At 37.9% G+C, this 23818-nt stretch overlaps 1 protein-coding gene across 1 annotated transcript in view; it reads left to right on the top strand.

Annotated features, from left to right (window-relative positions):
* Positions 1–1966: 1966 nt before the first annotated feature.
* LOC122669497 overlaps positions 1967–23818 on the top strand; it is a 34404-nt gene continuing 12552 nt past the window's right edge. Inside the window, exons 1-6 of the mRNA XM_043866268.1 lie at positions 1967–2189; positions 2263–2354; positions 2724–2795; positions 5963–6069; positions 6222–6277; positions 17827–17989. Coding sequence (XP_043722203.1) covers positions 2031–2189; positions 2263–2354; positions 2724–2795; positions 5963–6069; positions 6222–6277; positions 17827–17989 — 649 coding nt within the window. The 5' untranslated portion in view covers positions 1967–2030. The remainder of the gene's footprint in view (positions 2190–2262; positions 2355–2723; positions 2796–5962; positions 6070–6221; positions 6278–17826; positions 17990–23818) is intronic.

Here is a 23818-nt window from a genome sequence, read left to right on the forward strand (position 1 = left end):
GAATTTGGATGGGAAAATGTTGATGTGGCATTTCAAAATCCTACCTCGATCTTGTTTGGTTAACCTGGGGTGGTGAACTTACAAAAGCACAAGAAACATCATTAAATATTTTGTTTGTTGATGTGGCACTTCAAAATCCTGCTCTATTCTATCCAAAGTCCCACCAATTTAGTATAGATTTGTTTCCATGTAAAAAGGTGGAAAAAGAAAATTATCCTATAAAATAGGATTTTCTTATTGTTTGGGTAATGTAAAAGAAAAAGAAAATAAATATTGAAAAATAGTAAGACATTTTTGTAAATTATAGAATGTTATGAACTTGCCATGTGACCCACATAGTTGGTTGAACAGAAATTTTGCGATGCACTTCGAAAATCCTACTTAGATCACATGACAACATGGTTTGTTTAAAGCTGCGTTTGGTAACACTTATCGGAAACGATGTCATTGAGTTTTTTTGTTCTTCGAGATTAGTAGAATACCGTTTGACACGCCGGTCCGTGTTCTTTTACTCACACTGAAGTTCTGGTCCAAGAAGTGCTCAACGAATAGCAGTTTTTTTTTTTTTTTATTTGGCTTTTGCTGCTCATGAACAAATTTGCGCGAACGAAAACATCCTGGAAAATCAAAACTCCCTCGAATATATTGGCCTCTACTCAACTCGACTCTTGCACACTTTTCTCTCTGGACTGAGACACACGAACCAGGAGGCAAACGCAAGAACCCAGGTACTCTTCGGCCACGGCCTTCATCCTCCACCTCCCTCTCTTTCTCTCTCTCTCTCTCTCTCTCTCTCTCTCTCTCTATAACGTTCCTCTGTGTGTGTGTGTGTCTTCTTCATCTCCCACTCTATTCGCTTGTCTGCAAGTCCATTATTGGTTTGAGTTTTCAATCCCAAACCCTAGAACCATATAGATTAAATCTCTAATCGAGCATAACCTTACCCTTCAGCCGTTTACTTATTTTTTTCCTTTTCCGTTCAGAGTCCATTGCAGCTATGCGTTCATCTACATCTGCAACTCAAATAGCAACTTGTGTTCTCCAGACTCACCATTTTTTATTTCCTTTTCTTTCTATTTCCCTGAATTTCCCTTCCTGTTTCTGGTTGTGCGGTTTCTGTAAATTATGTTTGGCTTTCAATTGTTTGGCCTATGCGATATAGAAAGATCAGATGTTTTTTTAAATTAAGATTCTTGTATACTGATTATTGCTTGTAAACGTAATATTGAGATTGCTTGTATAATCAATCAAATAGTTTTTTGGTCTATTGGTTTTCAAAGTATTGCGTGTATACTGAGATTTTTGTTTGGCCTATGGGTTTTGAGATTATTGCTTGTATACTGGGATGTTATTTGCCCTATGGGTTTTTAGAATATCGTCCTAGACTTAGGATTCAGTAAATCCAGAGACTGTTATGATTATAACTCCTTTATGTACTATTATCTGAATTCAGGAAAGGCCTTGATACAAATGTTGTTGAAGTGTATGTCTGATGAGAAGATCTGGGCCACCTCTGAATATGCCTTCCCTTACAATTCTCTTTTGAGAGGATTACTCTCTTTAGGGATATGGGAGTATGCATTTTGTTTCACGTAGGAGGTGCACAGAAATGATATACTATCATTCAGTCTTGTCTATATTGTTGAAAAAAAAAATTCTGTCAAATGATATCCAATGGCAATACACTTGAAAGGATAAAAAGACACCGCTGTCCATGTTTTACGGTTGGATTCTCAAGTGTGGTGCATTGGACAGTTCACCGCATTTGAGAGGATGAAAATCCATAGGATAGAGTGATAGACCAATAAATAAAAATAATAAAATAGAAATACCAATATATCCCGTTTTCCCTGTCGCGTGGCTCCAATTCCAATTGTGATGTAGACCAATGATATCCAATGGCAATGCATAGTTGGCATCCCTTATTTTGAAAATTTTCATCCATTCAGTTGCACCGCTGTACACAGCCTCCTGGCACAAAACAAGTTTACTGAAGCTAGGTTTCTGCTTTACAGTGTTCAACTTAATTCATGGAGTCTTTCCTAGGGTTTCAGCAGAAAAAAGAAGGGGAAGATGACAAGTCCTGCAGTTACAAGCTGGTTCCATGGTTAAGCTGGGATGAATGGGACTTTGTCAGAGAATCTCTTTTCTCGTCTTCTCCAGACTCGATTGACGCAGCTCTTAGAAGAGTAATGCACAAAAACCCTTCGTTAAGGAATGTAGTAACTTTGAATTTGAACACTAATTTGTGTGTGGTTTCAGATATCCGCGTGGCGAAGCAGAGGTTGTCTTCCCGTTGCGATTGATGTTATGGCCTCTATAGTTGAAATTCAGCAGAAAGATCCCTTTTTTGGGTACCCATCTTTTGTCATTTCTAGTTCATTTTTTTTTCTTCTAATTATCATTATCTGTAACTTTGGGTTTGCACTCTTTCTCTATGTATCTTAATGCCCTCTTTTATTATCATGAAAACAGCACTATTGAAAAATGTAATAGCCATTGTGGATGCAATTGGCATTATTAACATTTTGTTTGAATTTTCTGGCATTCTTTCCTACAATAAATATGGGTTTTTATGTAATCTTCTAGATGTGTCTTTGGGTGATGATGGGAGTGTTTAACAAAATTAGAAAGAAAAAAGCTCTTTAACTAACATTATGATGATAGTCCAAATTGATTGCAGCTTGATTGCTATTTTTCATTTTTGTCTTGGTTGGTTGCAGGGAGGGTCGCGCTAATGATGTTTTGGAATCAGAGGAAATGCTGGCTATGCTATATTGCATGGCTATCATGAGGTGAGGTATTTTTGGTGAATATCATTCCTGAATACATTTGCCCCTCTCAGACCCTTGCAGTAGTGGGAGCCTTGTGCATTGGGGTGCCTTTTATCATTCTTGTATACCTTATGGGTTTTTGATACTTAACACATGTACACTCTTTTGTCTCTGAATTTTTATCCTTACATGGCCTGATTAGGATGACACTTACTATATAAAAAATTTACTGGCTGATGATGAAATTTAATATTTTTATGGCTTGAATAAAAATGTCAGAGCCTTCACCAACATGATTATCATAGAATGAATTCGTATAGATTTCTATGTAAAACAATAGTACAAAATCACTATTAAAAAAAAATTAGAAAGAGGTGGGATGAAGCTTTATGTTTGGGAGGGTGCTAAATTTTTCCTTTAATATTTTGTTGTTGTTACAAGATTCACCCCAGGTTTCAGCATGCCGTGGACTTATTTAATTTTTTTTTTCTTCTAATTTTTAATGGGGCTATGCTCACTAAACAGTAAATAAATTCCCCACCCACAAGAAGGACTGTCTATTATTAGACGTAAAATTTGGTCAACAACAAGGATACAACGACAATATTGTACCCCCCAAAGATGTTACCAACAATTACTGCAGATCAATGTAAATAGCAACTTGCTATACAGAATTAGTAACTCTGTATAACTCACAAATCCTAGGGTAGAATATCTTCAAACTGACATCGGTAATAGGTTTTTGACACAATACAAGAACCCTAAATTATCACAGCCAACTGATTATCAGATCACAAATTACAAGCCCAAACAAAAAATAGCAACTACTTACTAAAATAATAAACCTGCAGCAACCAGCCGATGGAAGCAACAGATGGGGACACAATTCCTGTCGATGGAAGGGGTAGTGTGTATCGTGGCATTTCAAAGAATCACCAAACTCTGATGGCTGGAAGGTGGTGCAACAGCTGATGAATGAAATTAGAAACTATGGAAGAAAATGGTAACTTACAGACCACAGCAGATCCTGCCACTAGACGTGGCTGAAATTGGTATCGAGGGAAGGATCCAAGGTGAGACTTTGCTTTTAAAACACCAAGCAAAACTATTGGACAGATCAAGAGTTAAGAGGGTTTATAACTTGCTGCAGTAGAAGCCCAACAGGCAGTGCTGCAGGGATAGATGAAGACTTCAATCTTAACTCCTGTTAATGGATCAATGGAACACCTCTTCAAGCGATCAAACAACAACAGTAACAGGGTTGTATAGGTGGATTGATGCCTCACTGATCAGACCTTGTAGCAGTGTTGAAATATAACTTTGAGGTCATGACTCATGAGAAACTTGTGAATTGATAGATATTCTGGCATGCATCTCTGAGAAGAGTGGCACGGCCAAACATCATCCCAGAAGCGAATCAGCTTGTCATTGCCCAACCAAAGTGATGCCCAAGTTCTGCCTGAAAGTCTCTCTGTACCAAATAATACCTTTCTAGATAAAGGATATTTAAGAGGTGGGTTGGTCAATCCATTTTTGCCATTGGAGAGGTGCTTAGCAAATAGAAACTAAGGAAAGAAAAGATAGAAGAGGAGGGGAAAGAATAAGAGGGAAATGATCAAGGCTTCTCACCTATGTTGAACCAGAATTATTGAATTAAGAGGTTTTCTATATCTCACAGACTCACAGTAGGTCAACCTAATTAGGACAGAACTCCGGTCCAGTGTCACAGATAAGGTGGTGAACAAACCCTCAAAACCTGGTGTGCTGGATTTGGAATTAAGGCACTGATATGAAAATAGAAAGTTTCCTAAAAACAGATTTAGAAAGCAGTTGAAATTAGCCATAAGTCTCAGAAATCAGAAACTAAACAAATAGAAACTTCCAAAGAATAGAAATTGATGCTGGAATTAGAAACTAAAGCTTGATAGAAAATAACAACTGATGAAATTAGAAACTAAACTGAAAATAGAAGCAGATTACGGAAATTGAAAGTAGATCAGTATCAGCAACTGGAGTGAAACCCTGCATTAGCATCAGCACAGGGAGTTCAGAACAGAACATCAATGACTGAAAATTCAATAGTTCAGTTGAGAACAAAACTGACTGATCATGAGATTCAGAAATAGCAACTGGAGTCAAAACACTGCGTTAGCACTTAGCACCAGCACAGGAGTTCAGAACAGAACATCAGTGAGCTGAAATCATTTCAGTTGAGAACAAAACTGACTGATCCTGGGACTTCAGAAACAACAATACACATAGAAGTCAGATTCAATGGTATGTGTGATTTTTAACTGATTGGAAACAGAAACAATATCAGTACCTCAACCAACAAGGAAGGAGAAAAGAAGAAGAAAAGGATGGAAGATAGAAGAATTCCCACAGTAGAGCGGTTTTGAATCCCACAAAACCATGCTCCGTCTCTCATAGAACTTACAAGCTCAAGGCTAAATTGTTTCTCAAATCAGTGGTTGTGGGTGTGATCCCCTACTCTCTATTTATTGCTTCAATGAAATTAGCAAATAGTAAACCCCTATATATGAAAGGGAGAATTCTTTACAACTTAAGTCTCTCTTCAAAATAGAAGCTATTCTTAAACATTACTAAATAGAAACTAACTACTTAATCCTTTATATGACTTAAATCCCTAATAGAAGTGGCCCATTACAATAGTAAACCCAAAAATATCAAGTTCATGGCCCATATATCCCATGGGGCACTCAAAATTAAGCCTATTAATCTATTCATGGTCCAGTTTGATGGCCTGGTTTGCTGCTGGCCGCCTTGTTCGAACTGTATCAATTTTCCAGATGCTATTTGTATAGAACCTTCTAATTTTTAAAGCAAAATATCTGTGAAATTTAAAGGTATCCCGTCTTAATCCTGGTAAAGTTCAAAGCTGAATTTCTTACATTTTTTTTTTTTTTTTTGATTTACTTGACTTCCACAATATGTTTGAGGTTAATATGGTTCTAATTTATGCTAGAATATGATTGTTCTCCTCCTATCTCTAGATTACACATTGACTATAATTGCCAATGTTTTTTGGGTGAATGTATAATTGCCAATTTGCTTGTATTTAATATACCTATGGGGATGACCATATGTTGCACTAATGAAGAATTTGATGGAAAGAACACACTTAAGTATATGACATCTTATGTATGTCTTTTTTCTCCCCCTCGAAGGCTTGTGAATGGTGTCATTGAGAAAACACGTAAAAGAAAAGAGGTTTCGATTGCTGAAGCGGCTGATGCAATTGGTATTCCTCGTATGCTGATCGACATTCGCCATGGTCAGTAGATGTACTGATGTACTTTATTCTTATGCTCTCTCAATCTGCGTGTGTGACTGTGTGTCTTTTTGGTTGTCAATGAATTTTCTTTACCTTAACCTTGGTGCTAACGACTCTTGATATATTCTATGATCTCATTTGAATTTTTGTAGAGGGTTCTCATCGTGATCTCCCCTCACTTCAGCTGGTTCGTCTTGCCTCTATGAAGGTAAACCATGTTATTTGGTGATCAGTTCTATTTGTTTGAGTTTTTTCTTCCTCTTTATGTATATATTTGTTCCTACTACCCATAAGTAGGTTGCAAACCTCTGAACATATCTGTGATGCACTATCACAGACCTACTTAGTGTTCAAACAGCAGTGCTTTTAAAATTAAGACAATGTCTTCTTACATTTCAAAGTCTTTCTAGTCCTTGTTTGAATTTTTGAGGTTTAAATTAATTAAGAACTAATGTAGAGCTAGGATGCAACTATCCTAACCCCAAACATGATCACAATACAACCCAATGTAGGTACTGATTTCAGAGTTGGGAACAATATGTAAATATGAACTCAGTAGCAATTACAGCAGGTTATGACAAGCCTTAGAACTCCCAATACTCCCCAACTCTTACAATAAATATCCCCAGCAAAATAGGCAACAGGCAGCAGCCTATAATTCCCTATCGCAGAACACCTCTAGTGGTTCAAAATTAGGAAAATAAGTCTGAAATTAACTGAAACAGAAAGAGAAGAGAAAATGGAGAGATAATACCATTAAGGGTAGGAGAATATGGATGGATTCAGACCTCCAAGTTTCATGCAAATCTGTTGGACAGATTAGGAGATGCACCAATTCTTGATTTAGGGCACAAAAGTGGAGATTTTTTATCTCTCACAAACCTGACCTCACAAGAGGTCAATCTCCTGGCCAAGTATAGCTTCCAAGGTGCAGTTTTGGTCCACCAAATATCACCCCAGGTGGATGGGTGGTTGCTGAGATCTATGGTCTCGAAGTATCAGCAGGTTTCAAGGAGAAAACCAGAACCGCAGGTGCTTTTGGGTGTTCAAGGGGAACTTCAGTAGATGAAAATAGCAACTCTACTGAAGCTCAGATGGTCTCAGATGTGCCCAGAAAATAAAATTCAGAAAGGGGAGTAACTGTGGATTGATTGTAGAAGAAGGATATGTGTATCTCAGCCTTAGGTATCACACCCAAGGTCTCTCACCTGACAGCATCTCACAGGTTGTCATTGCAGAAAGCACAAGTCGTTTATCTTCATTAAAATCGTGGGGGAGCACCAGTAGGTCCATTACATTATATAGCTTAAATTTTCTAAAAATAAAAATTACAGCAATGGGGGAAACTAATAGCTTGTTTCCCAAGCAATTACATAAAATGGAAAGTCTATGATGCAGTTGCCTTAGCCTGGTTGGACCAACATGACCTGCTTTAGAGGCCCAAACCAAAGACAGGTCCTAAACCTGTTTTCTGGTCTGGCAAGGGCTGGTAGTTTAGTTTAGGATGCAATATTTGTTTTAGTTTATTTTATTTCATGAGTAGATTACGTAGGAGCTTATTAGGTAGTTTCCTTTTGGTTAGTTTCTATTTTATGTAAGGGTATTTTCCTTTAAATTGATGTACTACGGTAGAAGAATCAGACTTGAAGATTTGATTAATGAGGTTTATTTGTGAACCTCTGTGTGAGTATGTGTGAGCCCTCCTCCCTCCCTCTCCTTGGCTCCTTCTCATTCTTCTATTGTTTCTCTCTGTGAAGCCCACCGTAGCAGATCATCTCTTTGGTCTGCATTAGTCTACCTTCTATAAACTGAAAATAGAAACTAGTAAGGCTTTATAGAATTCGGCCTTCTAAACAAACATGGATGCTAAAATAGAAAGTAAACAAAATAGAAACTTAAGTAAATAGTAATTAACTAAATCAGCAATAAAATCTCCCTTGTCTTGCTATCTTCGACAGGGCCCACAGAATCTCAAATATTCCTTGGATTTCCTTCTACATGCAAGGCATATGGGTCCACATCACTGTTCACATGAACAATGTTCCATGAACAGTAACGTGAACAGTGTTTTGGTCCTGTTCTTCTTCATGCTTTGATCTACATCAAGAACTGATCTCAAGCTCAAGGGTTTTGATTAGATCACCTGTTCATCCTTCTGTATGGAAGTTGTTTCCTAAGAAATATCTGTAAGCAATGTCAGAAAATGCTTTGTTTAGATCCTTGATGTCCAAACCATTATGGCAATTAATTATGAAAATAGAGGAGAAAATCACATGGGACTCACCATATTCACATCGCACCATATTATTAAATTGAATTTTTCTGCACCACTATTATTATTTACTTTATCTCCGAATTCATCTCCATGGTTGAAGGAGTCAAAAGCCTTGTGTTGGTTTGTGTCTTTGTTTGCTGCTGTAATCCTTTTGGTTTTTCCCATTTTGTATGTGGTTGGTTTCTTTCCTCTTGAACCTCGTTTGCCTCGGTAGCTTCAGTTGAATAAATTGGTACTCATAAAAAGGCCCTTCTATACATTTGGATTTTGTACTCTTGAGGAAGTGTGGGATTTTACCTTGTTATATTTCAATTCTGAACACCTAAGCTACTCTTGATAACTAATTTCACATCTTAAACTCATGGGAGTTCGATGCAGGACAGGGTATGATAAACACATATACCCTATTCTGCAGGGATGTTGCTGTCCTGAGCAGTAACAGTGTATGGGTCTTGCATGGGATTAATGGTCATCCAGGGGGGCTGGATTCACTTTCACAGCCTGAAGGGACTTCCTACCCTTAGATTTTGTGAACCACACACACATAAAAGAGATTTTGTAATTTAAGGACATTGATTTCTTCATTAGCATGAATCTTTTAACAGATACATTGGACTTTACTTGAGAATTGACTCGTAGGGACTGGAGGAAGTCAATAACAAACTGCCTAAGAGACTCATCCCTTGAGCTTTAGTATTTGACTAATTAACAGCATAAATAGCTGTTTTCAGTACTTCCCTAGGAGACTCAAAGCAGAAATAACAACAGCTAAATGCTACTTGGGCTCCCTTTGGGTGTATGTCGATTTCAATTTCAGGGAGCTATTTTAATTCATCAGGCTGTTTGGTATGATTTTTGCACTTTAATTTCAGAAATTGAAATCAAGTTAAATAGAAATCTTGAAATAGCTGGGGAGTTGTTTCACAACTTCTATTCCAATTGATTTCAATTTATTTCATGACTCTCTCTCTCTCTCTCTCTGTATGGGCAAAACATCGCCTCGGATTACATTTCATAGCCTTATAAGCCCCTATTAATGTGATTATCATCATCATCATCATCATCATTAAAACTGAAACAATACTGGATCTAGATGATACAGAGATAATCCTTCCTATCGTAGGCAGCAAAATATATAGATGGACTCTTAGTAGTAACCTACTAAGAGTCAAATACTTAATTACAAGATAAAGTAAACCAGAAATAAGAGTCCTACCAAGCCTAGTCTACTTACAATAGGAAATATAAAGAATCACTAGCAACTACTTAGACTTAACCCCACGGTATAGAGGTCCATGGACACCCATGGACCCCCAACCGAGACATACACACTTAACAAATGGCATGCAATTTATCAAATAACAAGCAGTAAGAACTTCATCACTCCAAAAGGATTTGGGAACATGCATATGAAACATTATGGAGTGGGTAACCTCAAGCAAGTGCCAGTTTTTCCATTTAGCAACACCATTCTGTTGAGGAGTATAAGATCAACTAGTTTGATGTATCGTACCTTGAGAGAACAAAAATCAGATATTTCACGTTGGGTATATTCAAAGCATTGGCTAATGGTGGAGTCCATTTTGGTTGACTATGTTTAGCCTAACATGTATCAACAATACGATTTAGCTTACCACAAAAGGAATACTATCTGCTGGGTCGATCACCTTGCTGTCCACCTATACGTCCACCACAACCACGACCTCTCCCAAAGAAGTTGGAACCTCGGTCTAATGTAGTTCTAGATAGGGTAAGGCCCTACTAGAAGCCAAGTAAAATCAAGTTCTGATCGAGTCTGCTGTTTGGGGCAGATTTGGGGCTGTTTAGGGCAAATTTAGGGTTTAGGCTAGGGTTAGGGGTGAATGTGATATATGGTAATGATCAGCAGGTCTAGGGGATTATTTTGTTATAAAAATATTGAGATTTGGATGAGTTTAAAATTCCTGCAGAATTAGGGTTCGGGTTTGGGTGTTAGGTTTCAGGTTCTAGGGTGAAATTTAGGGTATGGATGGGGGTTTGAAGTTGGGTTTTAGATGATCAGATTGGGTTCAAACTAGGATCGAGTATAGGGGCTGGGATAGGGATGATATGCCTGAAATCTGAGAGGAATTGGGTGAGGGGATCGGGCTGGACAGAACTTAGATTGAACTAGGGTTTATGAAATTAAAACAGAAATTAAAGGGGGATCGAATGGGGAAGGAGAAGGAATGGAAAACAGAATTTGAATTCAAACTTACCACAGGATTCCACCGGCAGCAGCTTGATCAATGAAGGATGAAACCACCTCCACAAAGAGAGAACCTCCCAGCCGTCACGGCGTAAGGAGTCACAGGAAGTCCACCTGTCCTTCTTCCTTGATAGATCCACAAGGCAACACTCCAAGGAGCAGGAGCAGCAATCGGCAGCCAGCAAACAGTCTTTTTTTTCTAAAATTCAATTGTGGGGGAGCCTCCACGATTTATCTTATTTATAATATGGCTGTATGCTAAATCCTAATACAAATTAATTACCTCCTCACTTAAAATCGCGGAAGGGACCTAATTAAACAAAGCTAATAACTTAAAAACCCTGAAAAGACTTAATTACCCCTATTAACTTAACTTAAAAGATTCTAACTTAAAACTACTGATTTAAAAGAAGATTCTTTACTAGCCAATAGGATTTAAGAACCTATTAGCCAATAGGAGCACTTCACTTAAATCAGACCAACTGAACCAATTGGAAGCAACCAATTTAAACCGGTTCAATTTAAAAAACAGAAAATAAACTAAGTATGGAAAATGCAAGCAAAATAAACCTAACCTTTGGCTCCCTAATTAAATCCTAAGTTCAGGACTTCTTCTTCTTCTTCTTCTTCTTCTTCTTCCTACTTGGGGCTGCATCACAGTCACTTCTAGCAATGAAGGCAGAGATGTCTTTAGGGGAGGTATCAGCTCGAGAAGGAGTGACTATCCACTGAAGGTGGGCAAAGGACTCATTAAGTGAAGGAATTTTCTCCCTAACAAGCAGTTGACTCTTAACAGACTGATAATCGGAGTTCAATCTGGCCATGATTTTGGCAAAGGACTAAAGAAGAGGAGGATCTGAAAAGGTATAAATTTGCCAGAAACGAAGCTAAGAAGATTGTGGGGAAAGCAAAGGCGAAGAAATATGAAGGTCTCAATAATAATCTAAACATAGAAGGGGAAAAACCTATCTATAGAAGAGTAGGGATTTCGACCATGTTAGATGTATTAAAAGCGATGATGGGTACTAGTAAGGGATGAGGACATTAAGAAGAGATGGAAAGAGTATTTTTGTAGCTTATTTAATGAAAACTTTTCGATTAATAGGGCCCTGAAAGGCTGCATTACTCATCTTGACACCACATGACATATATATATGCAAAATTAGGGTGTCTGAAGTAAAAGAAGCTTTAAGAAAGACGAAAGTAGGCAAAGCACCAGGTTCAGACTGGGTACTTGTAGAAGTGTGGAAGAGCTTAGGAATCTATGGTTTATCTTGGCTAACCAAGCTGTTTGACAGGATTATGACCACAAAGAAAATGCCAAAGTATGGAGGAGAAGCATTGTGGTCCCAATTTACCAAATAAAGGTGATATTCATAGCTGCAATAACTATAAAGGCATAAAACTAATGAGTCATACGATGAAGATATGGGAGAGGGTTATTGAAACCCGTATAAGAAAGGAAACTACTATTTAGGAGAACCAATTTGGTTTTATGCCAAGAAGATCCATGATGGAAGCTATTTTCTTACTTAGGAGACTTATGGAAAGATTTAGAGACAACAAAAAGGATCTCCATCTGGTCTTTATTAACCTAGAAAAAGCCTACAACAAAGTCCCTAGAGAGTTAATCTGGGCATATACTAGAGAAAAGAAGGGTGTCATGTAAATATGTGGACATAATTAAAGATATGTATGATGGAGTGGTGACTAGCGTAAGAACTAGGGGTAAGTCAAGGTAGTGAATTCCCAATTAGAACTGGGTTACGACAAGGATCAGCCTTAAGCCCTTATTTGTTTGTGCTCTTCATGGATGATTTAACTAGAGGCATACAAGATGAGGCTCCTTGGTGTATGCTTTTTAAAGGGTGTACTAGTTCACGAGACTCCCGCCACTGTGGGGTCTAGGGAGGGTCATAATGTACGCAGCCTTACCCTTGCTTTCACAGAGAGGCTGCTTCCAGACTCAAACCCACAACCACTTGGTCACAATGGAGCAACCTTACCGTTGCACCAATGCCCATAACCACATTTAAAGGGTGTATACGTTATGCTGATGATATTGTTTTGGTGGATGAGACAAAAGCAGGGATTAATGCCAAGTTAGAGTTATGGAGGTCAACCTTGGAATCAAAAGGTTTTAAAAAGAAGTAGAACTAAGACGGAGTATATGGTGTGCTACTTTGGTTACACTAGGGCGGATAATGAGGTGGTGAAAATTAATGAGAGGGAGATTCCACAGAGTGATTATTTTAGGAATCTGGGCTCAATCATATAAAAAAGGTGATATAGAGGATGATGTTTCACATAAAATTAAAATAGGATGGATGAAGTGGGGAGGTACATCCGGAGTGGCGGAGTGGTGTGTGATCGGCGTACTCCTTAAAACTTAAAGGAAAATTTTATAGGATAGTTATACGATCGGCTATGATATATGGTGCGGAATGTTGGGCAGTTAAGAAGCATCATATAGATAAACTAGTGTAGCAAAGATGAGGATGTTGAGATGGATGAGTGGCAAAGCTAGGAAGGATAAAGTAAGGAATGATCATATTAGAGCTGATTTGGGAGTAGCTCTGATACATGATAAACTACGAGAAAATCGTTTGAGGTGGCATGGCCATGTTCAATGGAGGCCTTTGGATGCTCCAGTACAGTGGAGTGATTTGATTCAGATTGAAGGAACTGCTGGAGCGAGGGGCAGACCCAAAATGACCTTAGGAGAAGTGGTGAGAAAGACATGCATTGCTTAAGCATCGTATAAAATGTCCTTAGGAGAAGTGGTGAGAAAGACATGTATTGCTTAAGCATTGTATCAAATATGACCTCGAATAGAGCTGATTGGCGGATCCATGTAGCTGACCCGATTTAGTTGGGATAAGGCTGAGTTGTAGCTGTTGTTATTGTTGTTGTTGTTGTATAGCTCTTAACTGTTACTATACTCTAGCTAAATTTATGGATGATCTGACCATTGGATTGAAAGATGTCTAGTTTTATCTTATTGTTATCTCTTCAGCCCCTGCTCTCTTCGATCTATTCCTAAAAGATCCTGGTCATAATCGTTGTTCTTGCTTCTTGATTCTTTCTAGAACCATGAACTGCTTGAGCTTGGAGCTTATGGGATAAGAGTCCAAGGTCCTTTATACAATGATAAAAATTATGATCAGAAAATACTCATTAGGATTGATATTGAAGGCTATTTTCCTCAGATTGCATCTAATAACATGAGTATGATTATAGGTCTTGAAATCTTGCAAAACTAACACAAGTAGTACCCTTCTATCATTCAAAGTCTTCTTTGAATCCTTCAGACTAACATACCTCCAAGGTTCCAAATTTCGGTTTTGATCCCAAAATATACCAGTGAGATCTGTGAAATGCACTCGAAATTTGGTCCATTTCGCAAGTCAACTTGAAATTGCCATTTCGGTGGCCGAATGATGGAATCCCCCCCCCCCCTCTCGAAACTTCTTGTAGTTCCTATTTAAGCTTGTTTACACATGTTTGAATCATTAGAGTGGAAACCCCCCCTCCCCCAAAGTGGTAGTTTGGCTTCATACCCTAGGTTGCTTGTTTACTTCATTGCTTACTGTATCCTTTCCCTGATATAGGCTATCCTACACATAATTTAGGCCTATAACATACAACATTCAATAAAAGATTGAAATATACAACAAGAATGAACAACTACAAGATTGGAAAGCATTACACAATTTTGATCATTTCGACCATAGTTGTGAAGGCGGTGGGGCCTAGGCGTCCAAGCGGTTTTGTTGGGGCTTAGGCGACCTCCACCTTATTGCAAGGCGCCTTGCACTAGTTTTTTTTGGTATCGAACCCGGTATTGGCCCTTAATTATGCCAAATATCATTTAAGTAAATGTTTTTATATTTGGTATTTCATCTACTTAAGTTATTATTCATAAATAAGCAAATACCCCCTATTTGAATCCAATAAAAATAGTTAAAAAGTCAAATTCCAAAAGGATAAAAAGTCAACCCCCAGTTCAAGAACAAAAACTAGATTTTCGGTGATGGGTAAAATTTTCAACTTTCTAATATTGGGGTTTTTCTCAAATCTAAAAATTCTATTAATCTTAATATGGAAAAACATTTCTAAAAACCAAAAGTGCGGTAAAATATTCATTTGTTTTGATATCTAAAAAAATATTTTCATTCAGAGCAATTTTGACAGCATTCGTGCATACCAAATAGGGTTTGACCGAAACATAACTTCTTCAATATAAATCAGATTTAAGCAATATTGGATTTGTTGGAAAGCTGGTTTTGTGCTCTACCTAATACTAAAAGTCTCATTTAAAAATAAAATCATTTGACTAGTCAAACTTCTTAAAGAACAAGAACATTTCTCTAAAATCTAAATCGAGAACAATTTAATTACTCATAGATAAGATCATATTTTCTAAGAACAGTATAAACCAAATGTGAGGCTAGTATAAACCAAATGCATGTTTGATTGTTTCAAACTTCCAATAGCTTGCTTCTTCAGTTCTGTTGTCTTCTAGTTCTATGTTGATTTTTGATGATTTGCTGTGGCTTAATATTGATTTTTGAGGATTTGATGTGACTTAATGTGGCTTAATGTTGATTTTTTATGACTTGAGGAGGTTTAATGTTGATTTTTGATGATATAAGGTATATATTGTAGAATACTAAATAATGTTAGAAAAGGGGGAAATAAAAAATAACACTTGGGGCGCTTTGTCGCCTAAGCGCTTAGACACCCCTCCAACGCCTTGGGTCACTTTGCCGTCTTGACAACTATGATTTCGACCATTATGAGCAAAATTTTGACCATTTCAGTCCTTTTGCTGAAATTTTGACCGAACCCTTGTAAATTATCAAGTCAACGGTGGTTTCGTTTGACTAGTGTTGAAACCGTGATAAACTGTCGAAATTTTGGTATTTCGACTGAAATTTCAAACTATGCATACCTCACTTTCAACTCTAGATCTAAGTGTCTGCCTTCTATTTCTGATTGTAATGTAGCATGATCACCACTATTGGATGTGGTTTAATTTTTTTATTTTGGGCCTTTGCTTTGTACTTTGTAACTTGAATATATTTTAATAATGTAGGCTAGATAGATAGGATAGTTTTTTTAAGTTGTTTTGAAGTTCATCTCAGTTATTTATTCAGTTTAGGAGTCCTCCCTTTTAAGTCTTCAATAGGGAGAAATTTCTTTTTTAGTTGGTCTCTGTTTCTTTTTTTAATTAGTCTTTGAGTCAAATTAGGACTCTCCTTTTTAGCTTATGGCTGGAAGAGGTGATTAGATTCAGTTTAGAACTTTAGATTGTTATTTCTTTTATTATTTTACTGTTTGTCTTTGGTTGGTTAGTCTTCTATTTTATGTCTTTTTCTATTTTATCAATACATGTAAGAGGCTAGGCCTCACCCACGTTTTGAGTAATGAATTGAATTAGTTGTTTGAAGAGATTGTTATCTCTCTCTCCCGCCTTTCTTCCCCTGGTTGTCTTTCTCCTCTACCCTCTCCACGATCTGCTCTCTCTTCTCCCTCTTTCCCTCCCCGTTTTCACCTTTCTCTCTTCCCATTATCTTTTCTATCTTTCTTCTCTCCCCCCCCCCAAATGACTGTCTTCTCCCTCATTCTTGAGGCACCATTGCTAACAGGTTCCCTCTTCTTCACTTCTCTATATTTTCTTCCTATTGATCTCCACCTTCCTTCTCTGATATTTAGATCTGAAACCCACTACCAGAAGATCATCTTCCATCGATTTGATCTGCATCAGATTGCTTTGGGAAATAAGAACCCTTCATGCAGCAAAACTGTTTCAACAGTATTTAATTCTCTATAGTCTATAGTCAATACTTTCGAAGTCAATGCCCTATTTAACATTCAATGCAATTTTTCATATTTTTCAAGTGACCTTGTTGAAGACTAGTTGATCTAGTTTGCATAAACATTATCTAGGAATTCAATTGCATTAGCTTTCTTTTGCACTTGTGAAGATAGATTGTTTCTGGTGGCTTGTACCATAGACCTGGGTGCAGAACCGGTCTTCTCCTGTAACCATAGCATAGTTGTCACGTTGTCATGGCAATCCAAGTCGGTGGAGGGGTGTCTAATCGATATGTCGACAAGTCGTCCGCCATGGCAATTGCCATGGTGATCATGGCGACCATGTTTTATTTTTTATTTTCCCTATTTTTAATGTCATTTAGTGTGCTATAATATATATCCTATAACATAAAAAATCAACATGAAAGTGTACTACTATGGTTTAAGTGTAATATCCATTAGTGTATATGAAATCATGGAGGCTGAGAGTCGCTGAAGAGGGGTTCGAAGAACTGCATCACCGTCGCCGTCGAAGTGTTGAGCCGAAGAAGACTTTCTGTTTTTGATTTCTATTTTTCCCAACTTAGGGAAAAGTTAGGGTATAGTATAGTAGTGTTTAATGCTTTTTTATGTTAGTGTATATTGCAGGTGTAACTTGAAAAGTTACACCTCCAATACACATTAAGGAAAAAGCATTAACTCTTAAACGGTTAAAAAAAAGTAATTGTCAAAAACTTATTTTTTATAATCTAATACAAGAATATCTCCCAATATGGCCATATGTCGTGGTATGGCATCCATGGAGGCCATATTGGTTGACATTCTTGATTCACCCATATCGTTGGTCGATATGCACCCATCTCCACCAATATGATGCCATGACAACTATGAACCATAATATTATATCTCGTTTTGGAAGGCCATTTTGGCCAGACCGAAATTTCCAAGATACCAAAATTTTGTATTTTTTCTATGAGTTTTGCTTGGCGATTTGTGGGTGTCAAATGTCGAAATAACCGAAATTTCAACGAAAACAGTGCATTTTTTAGACTGAAATTATCAAGATTTCTGAAATTCCCGAAATAGAAATTTCCAAAATATTGCATTTTTTCAATTCGATGTTATATTTCGTTTCGACTCAACCAAAATACTCGAAATATTCGAAATTTCGACCGAAACAAAACGAGATTTTGAACTATGCCTGTAATGACTAATCACTACAACTTTTCTACTGTCCTTGCTAAATCTCTAGATTAGCTTTCTACCTAAGAAATAGGATGCCCATAGTTATGGGACCACCTCTTTTCTTTGTCATCTCTATAATTTGTCTTATATACTTAAACTCATTTGAACTTTTCGAATATTTCTTTGTTGTGGAATAGGGTAAAACTTACTATCACCATTATTTTGGATTCTTTTCTCTTGACAATTTCAGGCACTTGATTGGTTGCGATCTTATTATTGGGAGCCTCAAAAGAGTGCAATTCCATTTCAAAAGGATAGGGTTGGTAACATTAGAAAAGAAATTATGTCTCGACTGCGTGAATTTATCTTTCATCTAAAGAATAGGCAGTCTATGCATTCAACCAAGGGAAAACGTGAGTATAGAAGGTTTTTCTCCATTAAGTTTAAGCTGTAAATGTATACAGAAAGTTATTTTCTATATATCATGTTATAACTATATGTTGATATCCTTACTTTCCATGGATGACTAATGTGTCTTTCTTCCGCTCCCTCTCGTGCGTGCATATAATTATGTGACTGTTGATCGGGTATGGCGAAAAACAGTGAAATACTGACTACTGAGTTGAAAAACTAAAGAGGAGTGTAAAAGAATACAATATTATGAAACTTCAGTCTTCGGCTTCATTTTTTATTGGAGATAATTGCTGCTTGGACATATAGATTTGATTAGTTTTAGATAAGCAAATAGATTTGTTTATCTAGGCTATGCTTTGTAATTGTAATATCCGAATTCATGAGCTGTTACTGTTAACTTATATTGCCTTCTTTCCCCTATTTTTTTTAGCTTACCTAAAACAAGCCTTTGATTACGTGCTTTTCTGAAAATACATATGTACATATGTGAGTTTAGTTTTCATAAACTTTCAAAAGAAAGAATCCAAGGTTAATAAGTGTTCTATTTATTCCGTTCAACAGAGATCATGGGGACACTTGTACATATTTCTTAACTATTGTTTGTTGAAAATTCGTTGAAAATGGCCATCTTGCTACAAGCCTACAACTGGCAGCAGTATATTAGAATTGAGGCAGTGTTAACCATGGTGACTACATAAGAAACCTTATATATACTTTACTTGTATGATTTTGAATCATATACCACCATTATCAAAACAAGACAATTATACAAAGTAGAAAGTGAAATATGCTAGCTCTTTTATTTTCTTTCATTTTGTTTTTGGTTATCAAACTAAGGAAGGTACAAACTGAAAAGTGCAGGTGCAAACTGAAAGTGCATCAAATTTGGATTCCTTGAGGAAGTTTTGGATGGATTGGGTTTTTCCCAGGGTTATAGTTGAGCTAATGTGGCTTTGGCCGTGTGCTCCTTTTAGTCCTTGTTCCTTTGTACTGCTACTTGCTTAGCATTGTCTGTGGTGCTTATGGGAGGAGAGGAATGCAAGACCTCTAGAGGTTCAAAATTTCCAGTTCAGGTAATCATTCAGAGCATTACGACTAGGGTGGCCCAGTAAGCAGTAGTGTCCAGATATGATTGGGATCCAACAGCCAGATCTAACTAGAATGGAGAGTTTTGCTGTGTGAGGACCCATGTGCGTACTGTGAAGTTGAACTTGGGTGGCTGAGAGGGTGAGTCATTGAAAGTGGGGCTTCTTTCCTTGAGAGCTACTATGTCTTATGTGATCAGTGAAGGGTATCAGGGGGTCATTGTGCAGGGAAAATTGGCTACCATTATTGGATATGTTCATTGTGGAGGTGTTTGCCTGTGGAAATTTTATACACACTGTGACGCACATAATTCATTTGGTCTTCGCCTATATTCATGAGATTTTTTTTTGGGTAATTTAAAATGCATTTACCAAAGAGAAAATCCGCCGGAGGGGATACAAAGAGAGCTCAAAAGGAGCTAAGAGACAACAAAATTACAACCCAAAAGGGATAGGCCAAGAAGAAAACAAGAAGATACAACCCTAGGAGGCAAAGTTCCAAGAAGAAACAATGTGACTGACGCGGGGAGATCCTGAGTGACACAGAGGGATTGCCGATAGCTTGCTTTTGATTTCAAAGAAGATGGAATCCCAAATCTGATTGAAAGATCTGGATTTGGTTGTCCATCTTCTAATATTTCTCTTAAGCCAAATTTGATGAATAGCAGCACCAAATGCGAGTTTACCCAGGTGGTCACGAAAAGAAGAGCCTCCAAAAGTCATATCCACCCAAATCCATTCCCGATAAAAAGGGAGGATCCTCCGGTGAACGGGCCAGCAACGAGCAAGAATCCAAGACCAGATCTTCGAGGAGAAAGGGCATTTGAAGAACAAGTGATCAAAATCCTCAAGACCGGACCAGCACAAAATGCAGCAAGGGGAAACAGGGATGTAGGGATGTGTCTGCTTATGAAGAAAGCCTGGGTAGGGAGAGAGTTGCGAGCGCATGCCAAAGGGTGAAACTATGTCGCCATGTCGGGGAATGAAGCTTGGGAACCAAACCAATTTGTGGCAGATGACAGAATCACCACGAACTCTAATGAGATTCGAAGCAGATTTCAGACTGAACTTGCCAGATTGAGAGGTTTTCCTTTGTCACCTCTACCAGGGGGGGGGGACCTGAGGATATGACAGAGGGCAGCTCAGATGAGGTCCAAAGGTGTGGGGAAGTATATGGAGGATCCCAGGATGATCTCCTAATGATGTGAGAGGGGTTCGAGCAAACAAGGGGTTATCATTCCCAAGAGTTTGATGCAACCCCGGGTTCCAAAACCCTGCTTTTGGGTTGCTATGGGCCCATCCAAGTGATAGAAACTCAAGTAATAGGGAGAACGGCAATTTTTTAAATTCAAAAACAATTTAGGCCCTTGAGAGTGAAAGAAACAAATAATAGGGTCAAACTGTAAATAAAATTTCAAAAGAAGGGATTTTCTGGTATTTAAAGTGAAGTCGGGATGAAATAGAATTGAAGTTCAGAAATGAGGGTTTTTTTTCTCTTGGGTAAGGGAATTTGCCCTTTAGTTGTAAATAAGACTAGACGTTGTCTTCAACCTCTCGACCAGAACAAGAGGCAGAAGAATGGGAGTTGGTCTGGATGAGAGAACTCCCTCGTTTGATCATCAATCAACCTGAGGTGGTGGTTCACAACCCTTGGACCTCTTGAATCGAACTAAAGGCAACCCTATAAATCAACTAAAGAATTAAAGGGAAAGCGCAGAAATAAGATCTGGCAGAAGAGAGAAACAGGTTTGAATTTCCGTTCGAAACTCTCAGTTTTACCAAGGTTTTGGACTGGGGATTTGCAGGTAGTGTGGGTAGTGCAGAAGCTGTCCTCGAACCAGGGAAACCAACGGGAGATCGATTGCAGCCAGGATCAACACTATAAGGAACAAATTAAATAACTAAAACTCTTTTTTTTTTATTGTTGTTTTTTATTACATATGAATGGAGAACATAAAGGATAAAAAGAAAGGAGAAGAAGATAAAAACATCAGCAATACTCAGAAGTGAAAAGGGATCACAACAGCCTTTGAATGATATTCTCCAGTAGCAGCAACAGTCACAGGCAACAGCAGTTAAACAGAGATCGAGCAGGGTAATAAAAGAGGAGAAGATAGAGAGAAGGGGGGGGGGGTAGGGGAATGGGTCTCTCACCCACAGCAATCCCACATAGTTCTAAAACTCGTCTTGACTCGGCGAGATCTCGGCTCTCGTCTCGGTTTCTCATCCTCTCGGTTTTCTGAGAAACCGAGACGAGATGGCATACGGTACATAAAAGTGCAATATCTCGTCGAGATCTCGGGTTGACCCATGGAAATGACCCTTCTACTATGTATTTACTTACCTAAGTCGACAGATCTCGACATATCTCGGCGAGATCTCGAATCTCAGGTCGAGATCTTGGGTTGACCCATGGAAATGACCCATCTACTATGTATTTACTTACCTAACTCGACAAAACTCTTATATGCTTGTTGTGGAGCACTATATGCAATATTACAACAACACTATGTCATGGGAAGACTATGTGACACTAGCGGGGACTGAATACTTGATTCAAAGTCATTTTATGGGATGATAGTCGTAACACTGTTAAACAGTTTGATGTATCACTTTAACATTTCTAATTCTTATTTAAGTTGTTTACCTATTAATTGAATGTTTTGCATGCTTTCTATTACTAAATTATGTGTAGAGTAGGGTATTTAGGTACGTCATCGCCTACCAACCTATGGTCTGAATTGAAACTCAGATTTGGACTTTGTTTTTGCAAAATCTGATAGTGCCATTGTGTTTAAATGGCCTAAAATAGACTGAATACCAAGTTTCAGACCCAAACTAGGTCTAAAAGTCACCAAGTTGAGGCTTCGAGTCGGAAAAAAAAATGCACCAACTCGGCAAGTTCTCGACTCCACTCGGTTTTTCCAAGGGCCGAGTTGTTACCAAGACCTGAGTTTTTGTACCTTGCAATCCCAGCTGTTGAAACATGGAATTCTCCTATAATCGATGGCAAGCTTGGCCACAAATTCTGTTCCTTCCTTACAATAGGGGCCTATTAATAGCTTAGGCAAGCTTACAATAAAAATAGAAACTTTCTAAAATAGAAACTAACTGAAAATAGAAAGTAAGGAAATAAAAACTACTAAAACCTAACTAAAATAGAAGGTAACTAAAATTAGAAACTACTTAGGCTTTATAGTTCAGCCACATGCAAGAATAACTAAAATAGAAACTAATAGATTTAGTAACTAAGTACTACTAACAGAATAGTAACAAAATAAAATAAGATCTTCAAGTCTTCTAGCAGAATGTAAATTGTTGGCGGAGGTTGGCTGTGATCCTGTGAGGAAAGTAAGAGTTTTGTGGAATGGAATTGGAGGAATCCCCAAATTGAAGCAGACTCTTTCCTTTATCAGAAGGTGCCAGCTTATCAATGAAAGCTTTTAGGGATGCCATAAGGGTCTGAAGAAAAGTAACAATTGTGTTGTGGTTGTCAACACTAGTGGTGAGGTGATCAACCTGGTCTATCAGATGGGCAATGTCTGCCCTAGTTTCTTTCTTATGGGAATTGAGTTGCTGAGTTACCTCATTGTTTGCCAAATTGTCAAGTATCGGTATCGACTAGTGTATTGGAAAGCTGGTTTAAAAGACGTCTCAAACGTATTGAAGAGACGTTAGATATGCTTTGATACACATAGATATGCTCATGATCACAGTTGTCAAGGCGTCACTTAGGCGTGCACCTATGCGTCTAGTCTCCTTTTCAGGTCCAAGGAGACAACATGCCTTGTTTGATGCAAGAAAGACGTCTGCCTTGGATGCCTAGGCTTTGTCTTGTGGCCTTGTGACAGCATGTCTTATATTATATCAGTTTTTGACATTTCACGAGTTTACGCTGATTTATGTTATTGCTTTGTATTATCCCCAAGACCCACCTTGTGCCTCCTCTATGTCTGACTTAGACCCATCTCTCATTGTAATTTCCTCTACAAATTCCTAGCCAAAATCTTGGCTGACCGTCTCTAGTTGGTTATCTCTTCCTTGGTTAGCCACTTAGCCCTAACCAATCGGCCTTCATTTCGAGTAGGAGCGTTTCTAACAACATTCTCCTATGTTCAAAAATTGTTCATGGTTTTGATAGGAAATCCCACCCCCTGCAGTCTTGATGAAAATTGACATTCACAAACCCTTCGACTCTCTCCGTTGGAACTTCCTCTGTATTGTCCTGACTAAGATGTCCTTCCTCCTATCTTTATCTGCTGGATCCACTCTTGTTACTCCTCCCCCCATTTTTCTGTCCTCATTAATGGTTCCCCTGCTGGGTATTTCTCCTCCTCTGCAAGGTTCAAAAACTCGTCTCGAGGAGGTGTCTTGACTAGGTTGAGATTCTCGAGATCTCAGTGAGACAATGCGTTTTTTTGGTTTTCGGTGGGCAAATGGCCATAGTTGGTTCCATACTTTAAGAGACGCTTGTTTTAGGCTTAATGAACATATTTAAATCTTCAAATTGTAAAAAAAGAAAAAAGCACCCAATTTTATGTTGATTGGCAGTAAACGTCGAATCCTTATGTAATATTTGCCTATACACATTGTTTGAGTGTTATGAGACATAATGGGCAAATGAAACAAGTAAAATATGCAATAATGGATGAAGACACATAATATTGAATAGTTATTTAAGAAATAGTTAAGGACTTAAAGTAAAAGCTACAAAGTACAGTGAACAATGCATATTAAATAGAC

The sequence above is a fragment of the Telopea speciosissima genome, chromosome 7 (genome assembly GCF_018873765.1).
Source record: "Telopea speciosissima isolate NSW1024214 ecotype Mountain lineage chromosome 7, Tspe_v1, whole genome shotgun sequence".
Lineage (NCBI taxonomy): Eukaryota > Viridiplantae > Streptophyta > Magnoliopsida > Proteales > Proteaceae > Telopea > Telopea speciosissima.